The sequence below is a fragment of the Sorex araneus genome, chromosome 3 (assembly GCF_027595985.1).
Source record: "Sorex araneus isolate mSorAra2 chromosome 3, mSorAra2.pri, whole genome shotgun sequence".
NCBI lineage: Eukaryota > Metazoa > Chordata > Mammalia > Eulipotyphla > Soricidae > Sorex > Sorex araneus.
Genome location: NC_073304.1, coordinates 175278757 through 175293902, shown reverse-complemented (window position 1 = coordinate 175293902; position 15146 = coordinate 175278757). Strand labels below are relative to the sequence as shown.

Below are 15146 nucleotides of genomic sequence, written 5' to 3'. Positions count from 1 at the left end.
CCCCGCCCCACCAGGCCCCGCCCTTCCAGGCCCCGCCCCTCAAGGCCCGGCCTCTCCAGCCCCGCCCCTCGCAGTACCCCTTTCCGGAGTCCAGAGTGCAGGCACCGCACGAGCATGCTGGAACCGGGCTTGGTGTGGGGGTTCGTGCTGCCTTTCGCCCTGTGGGCCGACGCGAGTGCAGGTGAGGCGTCTCGGCCGGACCTCTGCGGCGCGCACCCCCCTGCGTCTCCTCAATCAAGGTCGGGGAACGTCCTTCGGCCCCTAGCGGGGTTCCGGCGTGGGCTGCGGGTGCCCACCGGGCAGGGTACCGCCCCCTCCCTCGTTCCCGCATCCTCCGGCGCCTGGTGCTGCAGCGTGCAGCGAGGCAGCCGGGCCACCAAGTCCAGGGGAGCTCGCCGCCGGGAAGGGGGCGAGTGCAGTTAGAGTATTTGGAAACAGGTGTCTGAGTCATGCGAACACTTTCGTGCTGCCCCCTCAGCGGTCCCCTTGGGGAGGCCTTGCTTTAAGCTGGGTCCCTTGGGGAATTAAATTGTACCGGTTTAAGTGGTGATTAGGGCTAAGGAATACAACCCCCTCACCAGCTCGTTATACTCAGGGCTCAGCCTTGCCATCGGAAGCGGCTTATAAACGGATGGTGGGATAATCAGCCTGGCTTTGAGGTGGAGGTGGCCCACGGATTCCAGGTTCAGTCAGTTCCTGTCCCAGGCTGGGAACTGGGTCCCGGCCACAGAAAAACACCATGAATCAGCCGCTAATGCTAGGTAAAAATGATGGAGCTGGACCGAGTTTTTCCCTTTCAGATCACTCAAATAGAGAAGCCCCCCTACAGCACCCCCCACCAAGATTTCTGTTAAGAAATGAAACTTAAGGGGCCAGAGAGATAATATAGTGGGTAGGGGAGTGTCCCTTAGAAAGAGCCGCCCTGCATTCAATCCCCTGCACCACTTGTGGTTGACCCCCACCAGGAGTGATCCCTGAGAGCAAAAGCGGGCAGTACACCCTGAGCAGCGCGTATAGGGACCAGTGTGGTCCTTACACATACACAAAAGAAAGAAATGCAAGTTGAAGGTCCAAAGAGATAGCCAAAGGGGGCTGGCTGGAGTGCATGCTTCGGAGACAGGAGGCTGGACCCCGAGCACTGAGAAGGGGTAGCCCCAGCGCAGACCCAAAAAAACCTCGAGGGGCTGGAGCGATAGCACAGCGGGTAGGGCGTTTGCCTTGCACGCAGCCGACCCGGGTTCTAATCCCAGCGTCCCATATGGTCCCCTGAGCACTGCCAGGGGTAATTCCTGAGTGAAGAGCCAGGAATAACCCCTGTGCATCGCGGGGTGTGACCCAAAAACCAAAAAAAAAAAAAAAAAACCCCAAAAAATCAAAAAAACAAAAAAACCTCGAAAAGCAAGGGTAGGGGGCATAAGGGGAGGGGAGCTGAGGTGAGAGAATGGGGTACAGACGTGAGGCTGGCCTGCTCGAGAACTCCCAAACTGGACTAGGGATGTGGCTGCAGTGTAGAGCATTTGCTTTGCTTTGATTCTGGCTTTGATTCTGGCCAGGTCAAAAAAAAAAAAAGTTTTCCTTGGGTCAGAAATAGTACATGGTAAGGTGCTTACCCTGTACGCTGCACACCACATGTGGTGCCCTGAGCATAGCTGGAGTGGCACAAACCCCAGGGCCCCCTTAAAACAAAACAAAACAGACAATCCCCAGATTAGCTCATATTCATCCTGAGGCCTGAAGTAATTTCTCAGGGCTCTGAGAAATAGTGTGAAGGAGCAGGGCTCTGCCTGTCACTTCCTGACTCCCACCCCCAGCATTGCAGTAAAGAGTTGCCCCCCTCCACCTAGTCAGACAGCCCCCCCCTCAAGATCCCACCCCTCAAGTCCTACAGTGAGAAGTCCTACAGTGAGAGGATATGGCTGTGGGGGGGGTACCTATTAAGGGCTGCTACCTCTGTTACTATTTCTAGTTGCTTCCATTGGACAGGCTGAAACAGTAACTTAGACCATTGTTGTTAGAAACAAGTATCCACCACATTTCTTTCAGTTTATTTATTTATTTTGCTTTTTGGGTCACATCCAGCGATGCACAGGGGTTACTCCTGGCTCATGGATTCAGGAATTACTCCTGGCTGTGCTCAGAGGACCATATGGGATTCGAGGAATTGAATCCGGGTTGGCCACATACAAGGCAAATGCCCTACCCGCTATGCTATTGCTCCAGCCCCTCTTTTTCACGGTATCATTGTCATCCCGTTGCTCATCGATTTTCTCAAGCAGGCACCAGTAACGTCTCCATTGTGAGACTTGCTGTTACTGTTTTTGGCATATCGAATACGCCACGAGGAGCTCTGCCATGTGGGCGAGATACTCTTGATAGCTTGCCGGGCTCTCCGAGAGGGGTGGAGGAATTGAACCCGGGTCATCTGCGTGCAAGGCAAACGCCCTAGCCGCTGTGCTATCGCTCCAGCCTCCCTCTTTTTATTTTTTAAATTTAAAATATATTTGTTTTGATATTTGGGCCACACCTGGCAATGCTCAGGGCTTACTCCTGGCTCTGTGCTCAGGGATCACTCCTGGCGGGGCCAGGGGACCATATTGGGTGCAGAGGATTGAACCCGGGTTGGCCATGTGCAAGGAAAATGCTTTACCTGCTGTCCTATTGCTCTGGCCCACCTAAATTAAAAAAAAATTTTTGTGGTCACCTCTAGTGATGTGCAGAGGCTGTCCCTGTCTCAGTGCTTGGGGCTCACCCCCTGCAGTACCTAGGAGACTGTCCTGCTGGGACTTGAACCTGGGCCTCTTTACTGCAGAGCATGTGCCCACAGAGCTGTCTTTCTGGCTGAACACACCCTATTTCTTTGTATCTTGTGCCTGCTGTAAATTAACGTTTAAGCACTGTAGCACTGTCATCCCGTTGTTCACCGATTTGCTCGAGCGGGCACCAGTAACGTCTCCATTGTGAGACTTGTTGTTACTGGTTTTGGCATATCGAATACGCCACGGGGAGCTTGCCAGGCTGCTGTGTGGGACTCTCAGTAGCTTGCCAGGCTCTCCGAAAGGGATGGAGGAATTGAACCCTGGTCGGCCATGTGCAAGGCAAGTGCCCTACCCACTGTGCTATCGCTCCACTCCAAATTAATGTTTAAGAGAAAAAGTATTTAAAACTGTAGCTCATGGTGATTCACTAATAAAAATTTTTTTAAAAAAGAGAAAAAGTATTTAAAGATAGCAAACAAACTTGGTCCTATACTAAGTTCCTTTTCTGCTGGAGAATTACTTTTCCCTTTCCTTCTACTTGACAGTAAGCCTTTTTGTGTTCAAACAAGCAAATAAATACAGAGAGCAAATAAGAGATCTGCTTCCTGAGCAGACACAGTCCTGTGGCCAAGACCTTCCATAGTTGACAGAGGAGCAGAGCCCGGAAATGAGGATGTGCGGTACTCAGGGAGCCAGGGAAGACCGTGCCCACTGGGCAGGGCTTTGCCAAACTGCCCAGCCTGCACATGGCTGCTTTCTCTGCACATGTCCGAGACTCCTGTCCCTGCATGTGGCACCACCACTCACACGGCCACGTGTCTGTCCCTGCGTGTGACACCACTCACACAGCCATGTCTCCCATCTCTGTCTGGCACCACCATTCACGGCCACGTGTCCTGTCCCTCTCTGTGACACCACTCACATGGCCATGTGTCCCATCCCTCTGTGTGGCACCACTCATGGCCACGTGTCCGTTCCTGCGTCTGGCACCATTTTTCACAAGGCCACGTCTACTGTTCCCTCACGTTGGTACATTCACTCTGGTTGATTTTTGCTAGCTCTTCAGGGTGCCATTTCTTTCACTTTTTTGTTCTTTGTTTGATTCCTTTTAATGTCTTCCCCCATCGTCTTCTCAATCTTAATTCTAGTATCTATGTCCATGTTTTTTTTAAGGGGGGCTGTCTGTGTCAATTTTGTATTTTTATACTGTTCAACTGTCATATATATATTCTACATATACTATAAAAAAGAAAAAATTACCTTTTCCTTATGGAAGAGCATGGCAAGCTCCCCGTGGCATATTCTATATGCCCAAAACAGTAACAACAACAGGTCTCATTCCCCTGACCCTGAAAAAGTCTCCAGTCGTTGGGAAAGATGAGTAAGGAGAGGCTGCTAAAATCTCAGGGCTGGGACGAATGGAGACGTTACTGGTGCCCACTCCAGAAAAATCTATGAACAACAGGATGACAGTGATACTGTTCAGCTAGGTGAAATCACTCAATGTTTGTGTTTTCCTTTGGACTTACTTTACTTTGCATATTTCTCCGTGTTCCTTTTTTGCTTTGAATGACAAAATGTCATCTTTCATAAAGAACCAAATAATAAGGCTGAGAGAGAGAGTACAGGCAGTAAGGCGCTTGCCTTCCTTGTGGCTCTGGTGGCATCATAGAATGTCCCCGAGGAACACTGCCAGGTCATACCTAAGCACAGGGCCAGGAACAATTCCTGAGCACCACCAGATGTGGCCCTAAAACAAAAAATCGAAATTAAAAATATTCCATTATCTAAAATCATATTATATCTATTTTTTACTTTTAAATCAGCATTTTTGCATCTTGTATTTTTAATCCAGTCATCTACCAAGGGGCTCTGTGGCTGTGTCCACGTTTTAATTGTGTAAATCATGCTGTAGTACACATTGGGATGGATCCAGCTTTACTTTCGTTCTGTGGTCCCAGGGTTTGTGCCCAGATCTTCACATGCAAGGCCAATACTGTAACCCTGAGCCACATGCCTGCTCCCCATAGAGCTTTTTTTTTTTTTTTTTTGGGTCACACCCCGCGATGCACAGGGGTTACTCCTGGCTCTTCACTCAGGAATTACCCCTGGAGGTGCTCAGGGGACCATATGGGATGCTGGGATTAGAACCCGGGTCGGCCGCGTGCAAGGCAAATGCCCTACCCTCTGTGCTATCGCTCCAGCCCCCGCCCCCCCATAGAGCTTTTGAAGGAATGCTTTTGTATTTTTTAGACTGAAACCTCAAAGTGATATTGATATGGTACCTCTATGTTTCTTGAGGAAGCTCCATAGAATCATCCAAAGCACTGATCTTATTTTATTTCATTAGTTTCTTTGCCATACTATTGGGAGCTACTCCTTATTTTGTGCTTAGGGGTCACACCTGGCATCACTCCTACTTGGGGGCCCCTGTGTGTTGCTGGGGATGTAACGGTTCAGCTGCACGTAAGGCAGATGCCTTAACTCCTGTACTATTTCTCTGACCCCAAGACTGTTTAATATTAATATTTTATCTTCACATTGAGTCATCAGAACTTCACCTTCAAGAACTTTTGATTCACTAATAATTGACATTTTTTCTCATTTCGTTGCATGCAGCAACATCTTTCCCTCATGCTATTCCCTCTTGCCCATATTTTTCATGTAGCATCATATAACACATTCAGTTCACCAACTTCACGTACAGTTCATGTACAAACTTCAGAGCAGGGTTTGGATGGTGTGTCAAGAATCCTTGATGTTTCTCCCCATGCCTTCACCAGCCGCTTCTCCAGAAATACTGGCCCTCTAAATTTGGCCTCTCTCTCTCTCTCTCTCTCTCTCTCTCTCTCTCTCTCTCTCTCTCACTTTTTGTTTTTTTTTGGGTCACACCCGGTGATGCCAGGGGTTACTCCTGGCTCATGCACTCAGGAATTACTTCTGGCGGTGCTCAGGGACCCTATGGGTGCTGGGAATCGAACCTGGGTCAGCCTCGTGCAAGGGAAATGCCTTGCCCACTGTGCTATTGCTCCAGCCCAGCCTTTCTCTTTTTAATGACTATGTTGAACTTCCTTAAAATACCAGTTCCTTTTTTTTTGGGGGGGGGGAGAGGGTTGCTACACCCAGTTTTGCTTAGGGCTTAGTCCTGGCTCTGTGCTCAGGAATCAATCCTGGTGGGCTTGGGTGACCATATAAATTGCTGGGATCAAACCCAGGTTGGCCGTGTGCAAGGCAAATGCCCTGCCCACTGTACTATTGCTCTGACTCCACTAATCTTTTCATTTTAACACCCAAGTGAAGAAAATATTGAAGACCTTAAAAATCAAGTATTAATTGTCTTGTGTCTGGTAGAAAGAATGTTCGGTCCCTCCACATTTCTCATTCCTCCATTTTATCTGTTCAATTCCTTGGTAATGTTCCACTGTTTACTCTCAGAAGCTTGGAATTTGAGCTAAGAGCACAGGAATGACTTCTCTCTGACTTATTATGAGTTTCTTGCAGGCAGGAAGGAAATTGCAGTGGCTTTGGGATGAAGTGCCCTGGCTCCTAGTTGTGTTCTAACTGCCTGGGTGCTGTGAGGCCAGTGGAAGAGGTTTGTGTCTGCAGTGTGGTCAGAACCGTCCCTGCCCTATGAAAGCGCCACTGCAGACACAAGGTCCCTACTGGGAACAATTCTGGTCTCTTACATGTTTTTTCTCTCACTCCTTCAACTTCAATGCTTATAATAGTATTTGGCACTTGGGACCAGAGAGATAGTACAGTGGTTAGGGCTCTTGTCTTGCACATGACTCATCCTGGCACCCCATATAGTCCCTGGAACCTTGTCAGGAATGGTACCTGAGCACAGAGCCAGGAGCAAGCCCTGAGCACTTTTGGATTTTGGCCACAAAACCAAAAATAAAATAGTGCCTGACACTTAGGATCAATAAATCGTGTTGAATGCACTGAAATTCAAGCTACTTAAAAAAAAAAAAAAACGCTTTGAGGCTGGAGCAATAGCACAGCAGGTAGGGCATTTGCCTTGCATGCGGCCAACCCAGGTTCGATTCCCAGCATCCCATAGTGTTCCCTGAGCACCGCCATGGGTAATTCCTGAGTGCAGAGCCAGGGGTAACCCCTGAGCATTGCCGGGTGTGACCCCAAAAAAGCAAAAAACAAAACAAAATGCTTAATCTTAGAATCTGTGGAGATGTTTCCAGGGCTGAGTGCATGCAAATTTGAGTGGCCCCCAAATTTACTTAATCTTCTTGGGGGTTGGCTTGTTGATCAGTAATAATGGGACTAAATCTTCTGGTGTGACAGCCAGTCATTGCTAACTTTTACTAGTCATTGCTAACTTTTAGTTTAGTTTTGCAAGGGAGGGATTGAACCCAAGTGCTTTGCCACTGAGCTATACTCTTGACCATCTACTGCTAACATTTAAAAATATATATATTAGTTTGATTTCTGGGCTACACCTGGCTATACCCAGAGTTCTTCCTAGCTCAGTGCATGGAGGAATAAACCCATAGCTCCCACATGCATGTGCTCCAGCCCTTTGTGCCTTCTTCTTGGTCTCATTTTCTTTTGTTTTTAATGCAGTTGCTTGATTTTTGTAATACCAGCGACCAAACCCAGGGCCTCCCATGCAAGGCGAATGCAGCATAGCTGAGTTCTGTCTCCGGCCCCTGAACTTAACCCAGAGCAAAGCCGAGCACAGAGAAGTTGAGCAAACCGGGGCTGGTGGGAAGATGTGTCTGGGAAGTCATTTCCCCAGCCTCGGAGACAGAAGCTGTGCCAGAGAAACCCTCGTTTGTGGGGGCTCTTCCGCGGGTGGCAGCCAGCCCTTGGAGCCATCCCCTCGCCCTCTCTCCTGTCTCTGGTTTTCAGCTTTTGCTCCCGATGAATCACCTCCCCAAGATGGGGTCCTCCTCCACGCATGTCCCTGCTTCCCTCCAGCAGGGTGCCAGCAGGCATATGCAGCTCGGGTGGCCATCTCCTGCCACCAGACCTTCTGCTGCACACACTTGATCCAGTCACCCCTTGGAGGGACTCAGCGCATCTCAGGACTGGGCTGCAAATCCCAGCGCAGACCAAGTAGGAGACCCTCACCCCCAAAATCCCTTTTGCCCCCCGCCAGTTGCAGAGAGCATTCCTTAGCTGTGCCACCCCATGTGACCTCATGGTAGCTTCTGGGAGGGAAGTGACACCCTGCTCGGTTCTCGGTCTCTTTCCTGCCAATCATTTTTATTTAAAAACCCTATTAAAAAATCTTTTATTATTCTCTCCTAGGATTTTTGTCTGTTTTGTTTAGACTAAGTGGGACATAGGAAGTTTCCGCCTTCCCCCTCCCCCTTTTGTTAAGTTCTGATGAGACACAGTTTGGATAAATGCTTGTTATTAATAAAATGCTTCGATAGAGGCTGGATGTTAAAAATAGGAATGATCTCGTTAAGGTGAGTTCTTCCTCAGTCTCGTTAGTGATGGTTCGAAATAGAATCCGGTCTCCAGCTCTGTTGCTTTTCTTTTTCTGTAAAATGTGTAAAATGGCAACAAAGCACCCTTGTTTAGACATTCTGATTCTTCCTCTCACTGATAGTGTCTTTTCCCATCTATATGGATCTGCATTTCCGTTATCAGCCCTGTCACAGATAGTCAGGAATGCTCCTGTAGAATTTTCAGTGGGTTGGTTAAAAAAAGTCACAGTAAGGGAGTTACTTGAGGGAAACTGTCATGGGTGGGCTGGGAAGGGGGAGAGGAAGGCGGGGAAGGGAGGTTGGGGAAGGCTATTTGGGAGAGAGGCTTGCTTTATTTCCTGCTCAAAGAGGGGGTGTGGTCATGGAAAGTAGGGGAAGGAAGTAGTTTTTTTTTTTCCCAAAAATTCCATAGGTGAGGGGCCTCAGAAGAGCATTTAAGGGATTTGGGGGGTGGGGTGGGGGCAGGGAGAGGCAAGGGGGAACTGGGGGAAGCCTTGGGAGGGAATGGATGGGCAGGGGATAGCAGATGCGGGGGTGGCAGCTGGTGGTCCTCAGTGGGTTTGCCTTAGTGGCCCTTTTTGACATTCATTGTTGGAAACAGTTCTTGCACGTTGCTCCCCTAGTAGGGAGCAGTACGAGCCATTCTGGAAGATCAGAACTTCGTCTGTGGAGATTCTCTCACCTGAAGACTTTGTTTTTGCGATTTTTATTCTCCTCTTCTCTCCCCTCCCCTCCCCTCTCCTCCCCTCCCCTTCCCTCCCCTCCCCTCCCCTCTTCTCCTCTCCTCTTCTTTTGCTTTTTGAGTCACACCTGGCAATGCATAGGGGTTAGTCCTGGCTCTGCATTCAGGAATCACTCCTGGCGGTGCTCAGGGGACCATATGGAATGCTGGGAATCGAACCCGGGTCAGTCGCGTGCAAGGCAAACGTCCTACCCGCTGTGCTATTGCTCCAGCCCCTTGTACATTTTATTTTCATAAAGTAGTTCGCAATAGTTCATACCCACCCAACCCGCAAGCATCTTCCCACCACAATAAGAGGGAAGTGTGTAAAGGTTGTTGATTTAATTCTGGAGCCCTTTAAGCCTGTATAGAAGAGAATACAGGCAGGTATGTTAAAACCGAACACATGTGTGCTGCTTTAGGTACATCAGTGGGCTAGAGTATAAGAGGTCACGCGGCTGTGAATGTGGCTGCATGCACTAGGAAAAACTGCGTCACTCTCTTCCGGGAGCTTTGTTTTATTGTCTCTGGATCTTGGCCATTGATGAGATTGCATGACGCTGGGGGCAGTTTGTGGGTGTGGCTCCCAAGCTACTGGAAAACTGGGGATCTGGGTGGAGGAGCTCCAGTGCTGATCCGAGCAGGCTTGGAGATCTCAGCCATGGGTCCCATATACCTGGGTTCCTCTGTCAGTTCCTTCATGGGTGAGGCTTGTCTGAGTGTGTGGAGGGTGGCCTTGAGCATGGCTGTGGCTGGGTTCTGGAGGTTTTCGCCTGCTGGGGCTCTGCTTGGGGCGGAGAGGGAAACTAAACTCGCCCACCTCAGAGGGGGCCCCTTACCTGAAGATTTTTTTCCCTGCCATTTAGCCAGATCCAGTCAGTGCTGAGTCTCCCCAGGGACTAAGTGACTGCTCTGTGTTTTAGGTGTGGAGTTTCGCTTCGCCTCGTACATCAGCGATCACATGGTCCTGCAGAAGGCGCCTGCAGGGGCTGTGCTATGGGGCTATGGCCTCCCGGGAGCCGCAGTGACCGTGAGTCTGCTCCGTGGTCAGGACACGGTCATGAAGAAAGGGACCCGAGTGAGAGGTAAGGCCGCCCAGCCTCCGCTCAGCCTCGGTCCTCCTCTGCCCCCTGCTGGCCTACTGGGAAATGACGACTGCTTTGCTGCCCAAAGGAGTCACCTGCTTTCAATAGTCTGACCCCAGAGCCTTGCAGGAAGTCACAGTTCCCAGGGAGTCCTGGTGTGTGTGGGACCTCTGTAAAGCGGGGATCCTTGGGAGAGTCCGGCTGTGCACTTCGCGTGGCTTAGGACTTGTTGTTGCTGATATCCGTGGCTTTGCATGTCACCCTCTCTCTGTTGCCACTGTAGTGGTCATGGTCTTTAGGAGTCTGATGAGGGTCCAGAGAATAAGCACCCGCAGTCTTCAGGCACACAAAAATCACTGATTCGAGTGTTGGGGTTGTTTTTTTTACTGTTACATGGCTTAGTTCATGACTTAAGTATTCTGCCATGCCCTGTGGCCCTGTGGCCCTGTGATAGGTAACGGTGGTACCATGAACAGAAGACAAGTGACGTCTCTCAAGAATGTGGAGGTTGGGGCTGGGGGCAGATTTAATCAGCCATCAGAGCTCACTGTGAAGAGGGTCACAGTGGGCAAACACGGGCTGCTGTGCAGGGATGATTAACCTAAGGCTCATCCCGGAAGAAGGCTCACGCAGAGGGCAGAGTCTGGGCAAAGGCTGTGGGCGGTGTGGCAGGCAGGTGGGTTTGTCTGGGATTTGGGCAGGAGACAGGCGCTGTGGGCAGCAGGCGGGCTTGGAGGCAGAGGGGCTTATTGCCCTCGCTAAGCAGCGTGTGGTTTGGGTCAGCGAGGTTTGGGCATCAGGGCAGCACTATCACATCTTACTTTAGAAGCTGGCTCCGGCAGGAGGGCTGAGCTGGATGAGCCAGAGGAGAAGGTTCTCCACTGGCTGTCAGATGTCCAGATAGTGCCATCGGCGGTTGTGCCCATGATGTAGCCCAGGATACTCGAGAAGATGGGAATTGTCCTTCCGAGCGGGAAGGGCCTTAGCAGGCGTGCAGGTTTGAGTCAGAGAGGAGCAGTGCTAGCCGTAACTGTGCAGGGAGGGAGCTCGGGGTTTGCCCTGTGGAGGTCTGATGGCGGCGTCGGTCTGTGGGTGGGGAGTCGCGTGGGAACTGATGCTCTGAGCTGTGTCCACATAACCAGGAAGCTTGTGGGCAGTTTTCTGGCCCTTGAAAACCAGGCTTGCTAATTAGTGTTATCAATATGCAGAACTGATACCCAGTCCAGAGTGAACTCAGCCCTGGGAAGGCTCTTCATAATTCATTCCCACTTCAGAAACATTTGGAAATAGGATGTATGAGACAGAGATGTGGGCAAACCCTCCTAACTCTTGAATTTCCAGACCTTTCAGCATCAAAATATTACTGGGTGAAAGCAAAAGAAACTCGTCAGCTTACCCAGGACAGAGATATTCTCTGTTAGATGATTTAAATGCTGCTAGTGACTTACAAGAGAAACTAGGAAAATGGAGAATTCAAGAGACAAGACCGTTTTCTTCTGGGATTGAGTCCATTTTAGAAGTGAGCAGCCAGAGTACAAATAATGGTACTGAGTAGATGACATTTATTTAGGAAATGGAAGAATTTCTGTTACTTAAGGATCCTGGAAGGCAGCTGGGCTGGCCTGAATAGCCACCTAGCACCACCTCCTCAAGCCTGGTCCATTTGCCAGGAGTGTTCTTCGAGCCCCCTGAGCACTGCTCGGTCGGTCTCCCCCATCCAGTAAAATAAGCAGGTTTCCACAGTGTTCCTGGTCAACATTCCTCATAAACACTTGGAAGACAGAGACTGTACAGTGCAGTAGACTTATGCAAAAGCACATCATATTTCAAGAGCATTTCAATTTTGTTTTGTTAATTTTTGCACTGGACTGGAGCGATAGCATAGTGGGTAGGGCGTTTGCCTTGCATGCGGCCCACCCGGGTTCGATTCCTCCATCCCTCTTGGAGAGCTCAGCAAGCTACCGAGAGCCTGCATGGCAGAGCCTGGCAAGTTCCCCATGGCGTATTCGATATGCCAAAAACAGTAACAAGTCTCACAATGGAGATGTTACCGGTGCCTGCTCGAGCAAATTGATGAGCAACAGGATGACAATGCTACAGTGCTAATTTTTGCACCACATCTGGTGGTACTCAGAGCTTACCCCTGGCTCTGTGCTGAGATGTCACACCTGGAAGTGTTCAGGGGAGCTCAACGATGTTCAGAGGCAAGCATCCTGCCCACTGCACTGTCTTTCTAGCCCCATTAAAAATGTTTTTATACATTCTTTTACTTCCGGTGTCTTTCTCCCTTCCTGGTTGTTTTGGGCCTAGCCCTAGAGATGGCCAGGATAGGTGGCACTTCAGAGAAGGAATAAAAGATGGACCCCAGGGCGCCACGAGGAGCCTTTCTTCCCACTGTGTGGATCGTGTGCTGAGATTCAGTTCTCTGATTGGCAGTTATGGGCTTATTTGAACAAAACTCCAACTAGGAAGCCGGGAAATACAAAGGATGCAGGGACACATTGCCAGCTGTCTGTCCACATCTCTTAGTTGGGGTGCAGGGTGTCACAGCCACTTCATTGCCAGGTGATGCATCATTTGGGGTTAAACAACCATCTGCAAAAGCAGTTGGTTATCGGGGACCGGGTGGCAGGGGAGGGCTGGTTACCGGGGTTCCCGCATTTGCAGGGTAGAGAAGAAAAATGTTCTCTACCATGCCGCTACTCCAGTGGTGTCTTCTTTGGTCCTGCCCATGAGAAAAAATGGTAAAAAGTGTTATTTGGGATAAAGGCAGCAGACAGACAGGGAATTTGACAGGGCAGAAAAGAAAATGTTATTCCAAGAAGACACGGCTGGATAGCCTGAAGGCTTGACTTGTACTTTACGTGTTCACGAGACCTCTGGGATTCTCAGCTGGACTGCCTCAGTTTACCACTCTGTCTGCCCTGTTAGTGTCTTGCTTACTGCTTACCGTGCCCTCACTGCTCGCAGCAAAGTGGGATTCAGCAGCACAGAGCGTTGTCCAGCAGACTGATCCTTAAGCGCTGGGAAAACTAAGATCTAAAGTAGCGATGGGAACTTTTTTTTTAAATCCTTTTGGGTCACGCCTGGCAATGCACAGGAGTTACTCCTGGCTCATGCACTCAGGAATCACCCCTATAGGTGCTCGGGGGACCATATGGGATGCTGGGAATTCAAGCCAGATCAGCCACGTGCAAGGCAAATGCCCTACCCGCTATGCTATTGCTCCAGCCCCGTGATGGGAACATTTGTTATCATGATTGAGTTGAAGAAATGTATTTTTCCTCACTTAGAAAAATAAAGACCTACCCTCAGTTGCACTGTTAATATGCTTGCTGATTTTCTTTTTTTTCTACACCTCGTGGTGCTCAGGTTTATCTCCTGGCTCAGTGCTCGGGCCTCACCCCTGGCAGTGCTCAGGGGACTGTCTTGGTTCTGGAGATTGAACCCAGACTGTGGCATGCAAAGCATGTGCTCCAGCCCAGTGAACAATGAACTGTTTCTCTACCCTTCTGGCTCTCTTTTATTTTTTTTTATTTTTATTTATTTTTAGCTTTTCTGAGTCATACCCAGCAATGCACAGGGGTTACTCCTGGCTCTTCACTCAGGAATTACTCCTGGCGGTGCTCGGGGGACCATATGGGAATTGAACCCAGGTCCTTCACGTTCAAAGCAAATGCCCTACCTGCTGTGCTATCGATCCAGCCCCCTCTGGGCCTCTTTTAAAACAAGGTCAGGCCCACCCAGGATAGTCTATTTTATTCTTTTAACCTTTTTTTTTTTTAATTGAAAGTCAACTAGTTTAGGATTTTAATTGTATCTGTAAAATATCTTTGTCTTTTCAGTACAATATAACCTAACCAAGGGACTATTTATTATAATGAATATTACTGTATATTTATAATATCACTGTCTCATTGTCATCCAAATTTTGCTCATCAATTTGTTCGAGCGGGCACGAGTTACGTCTCCATTGTGAGATCTGCTGTTACTGTGTTTGGCATATTGAATATGCCACGGTAGCTTGCCAGGCTCTGCTGTGCAGGTGAGATACTCTCTGTAGCTTGCCGGGCTCTCTGAGAGGGATGAGGAATTGAGCCTGGGTTGGCCATGTGCAAGGCAAACGCCCTACCCGCTGTGCTATCGCTCCAGCCCTTACTTTATTAAATTAATATTATAACTATAATTGATTATAGTTATTAGAATAAATATTTCAGTAACCAGATTGCTCATCATTGGTTGAGCAATTCAATTGTTTTTTTCTTGTCTGGAAACAAAAACATAAATTCTGGGGCCAGAGCAGTTAGTACAGTGGGTAAGGCACTTTCCTTGCATGTGTCCGACCTGGGTTTGAAGCCCAGCACCCCAAATGGTCCCCTGAGCCCGCCTGCCTGCCAGGAGCGATCCCTGAGTCCAGAGCCAAGAGTAATCCCTGAGCACTGCTGAGAGTGTCCCCCCAACAAAACCCCAGATATTCTGCCTGCTCAGATCTGAGGGGAGGATACTCAATAGTGTGGCATATTGGGGACCTCTTATGGTGTGTCACCCCCCAGCATGTGGCACTTTGCTGTCTTGCATTGTGATTATTGCTAGAACAATAAGATTTATTTCGCATTCCTGTTTCAGGGGGGGCTATGGTGGACTCCCTAAAGGATTGAGGCAGGTCAGGATAAGGTGACCTGAACAGTCCCACCTTCCTCCCCTGCCCATCACTCCCTCTGGTCCCAGAACACTTTGCAGCTGGGTTCTGTGAGGAAGAAGCAAAGAGGATGACGTCTTCCAGCTCCAGATTTTTCCTTTAGAGAAGGGAAAGGTCGCTGGTAATTTTTTTTTCTCTTCTTGGCATAAGATTTGGCACAATAACCTGAAAAATAATTAACATCTGATGTGCATAGGAAGAAGTAAAAAAGCAAGAAAGCCCTTTATGACTAATCATGTCTTTAGTAATCATGTCTTTAGACAAGTGATTTTAATTTTCCCATTCTGGGTTGGAGCGGCAGGGGGTGGGGGGAGGGAAGGAGGGAGGGGGCAGGTGGATCCTGACTCATGTAATTGACTGGAGAAACAGGCCATCCCATAAAGCCACCCTTCACCATGAAAATACGAAGCTCTGAGCCATTGGTGTGCC

The 15146-nt window shown here is 49.3% G+C and overlaps 1 protein-coding gene across 1 annotated transcript in view; it reads left to right on the top strand.

Moving 5' to 3' along the window:
• The first annotated feature begins 76 nt into the window (after positions 1-76).
• The window catches only part of SIAE (sialic acid acetylesterase), a 49165-nt gene continuing 34095 nt past the window's right edge, over positions 77-15146 (top strand). Inside the window, exons 1-2 of the mRNA XM_055130358.1 lie at positions 77-181; positions 9857-10018. Of these exons, the coding sequence (XP_054986333.1) occupies positions 115-181; positions 9857-10018 (229 nt within the window). The 5' untranslated portion in view covers positions 77-114. The remainder of the gene's footprint in view (positions 182-9856; positions 10019-15146) is intronic.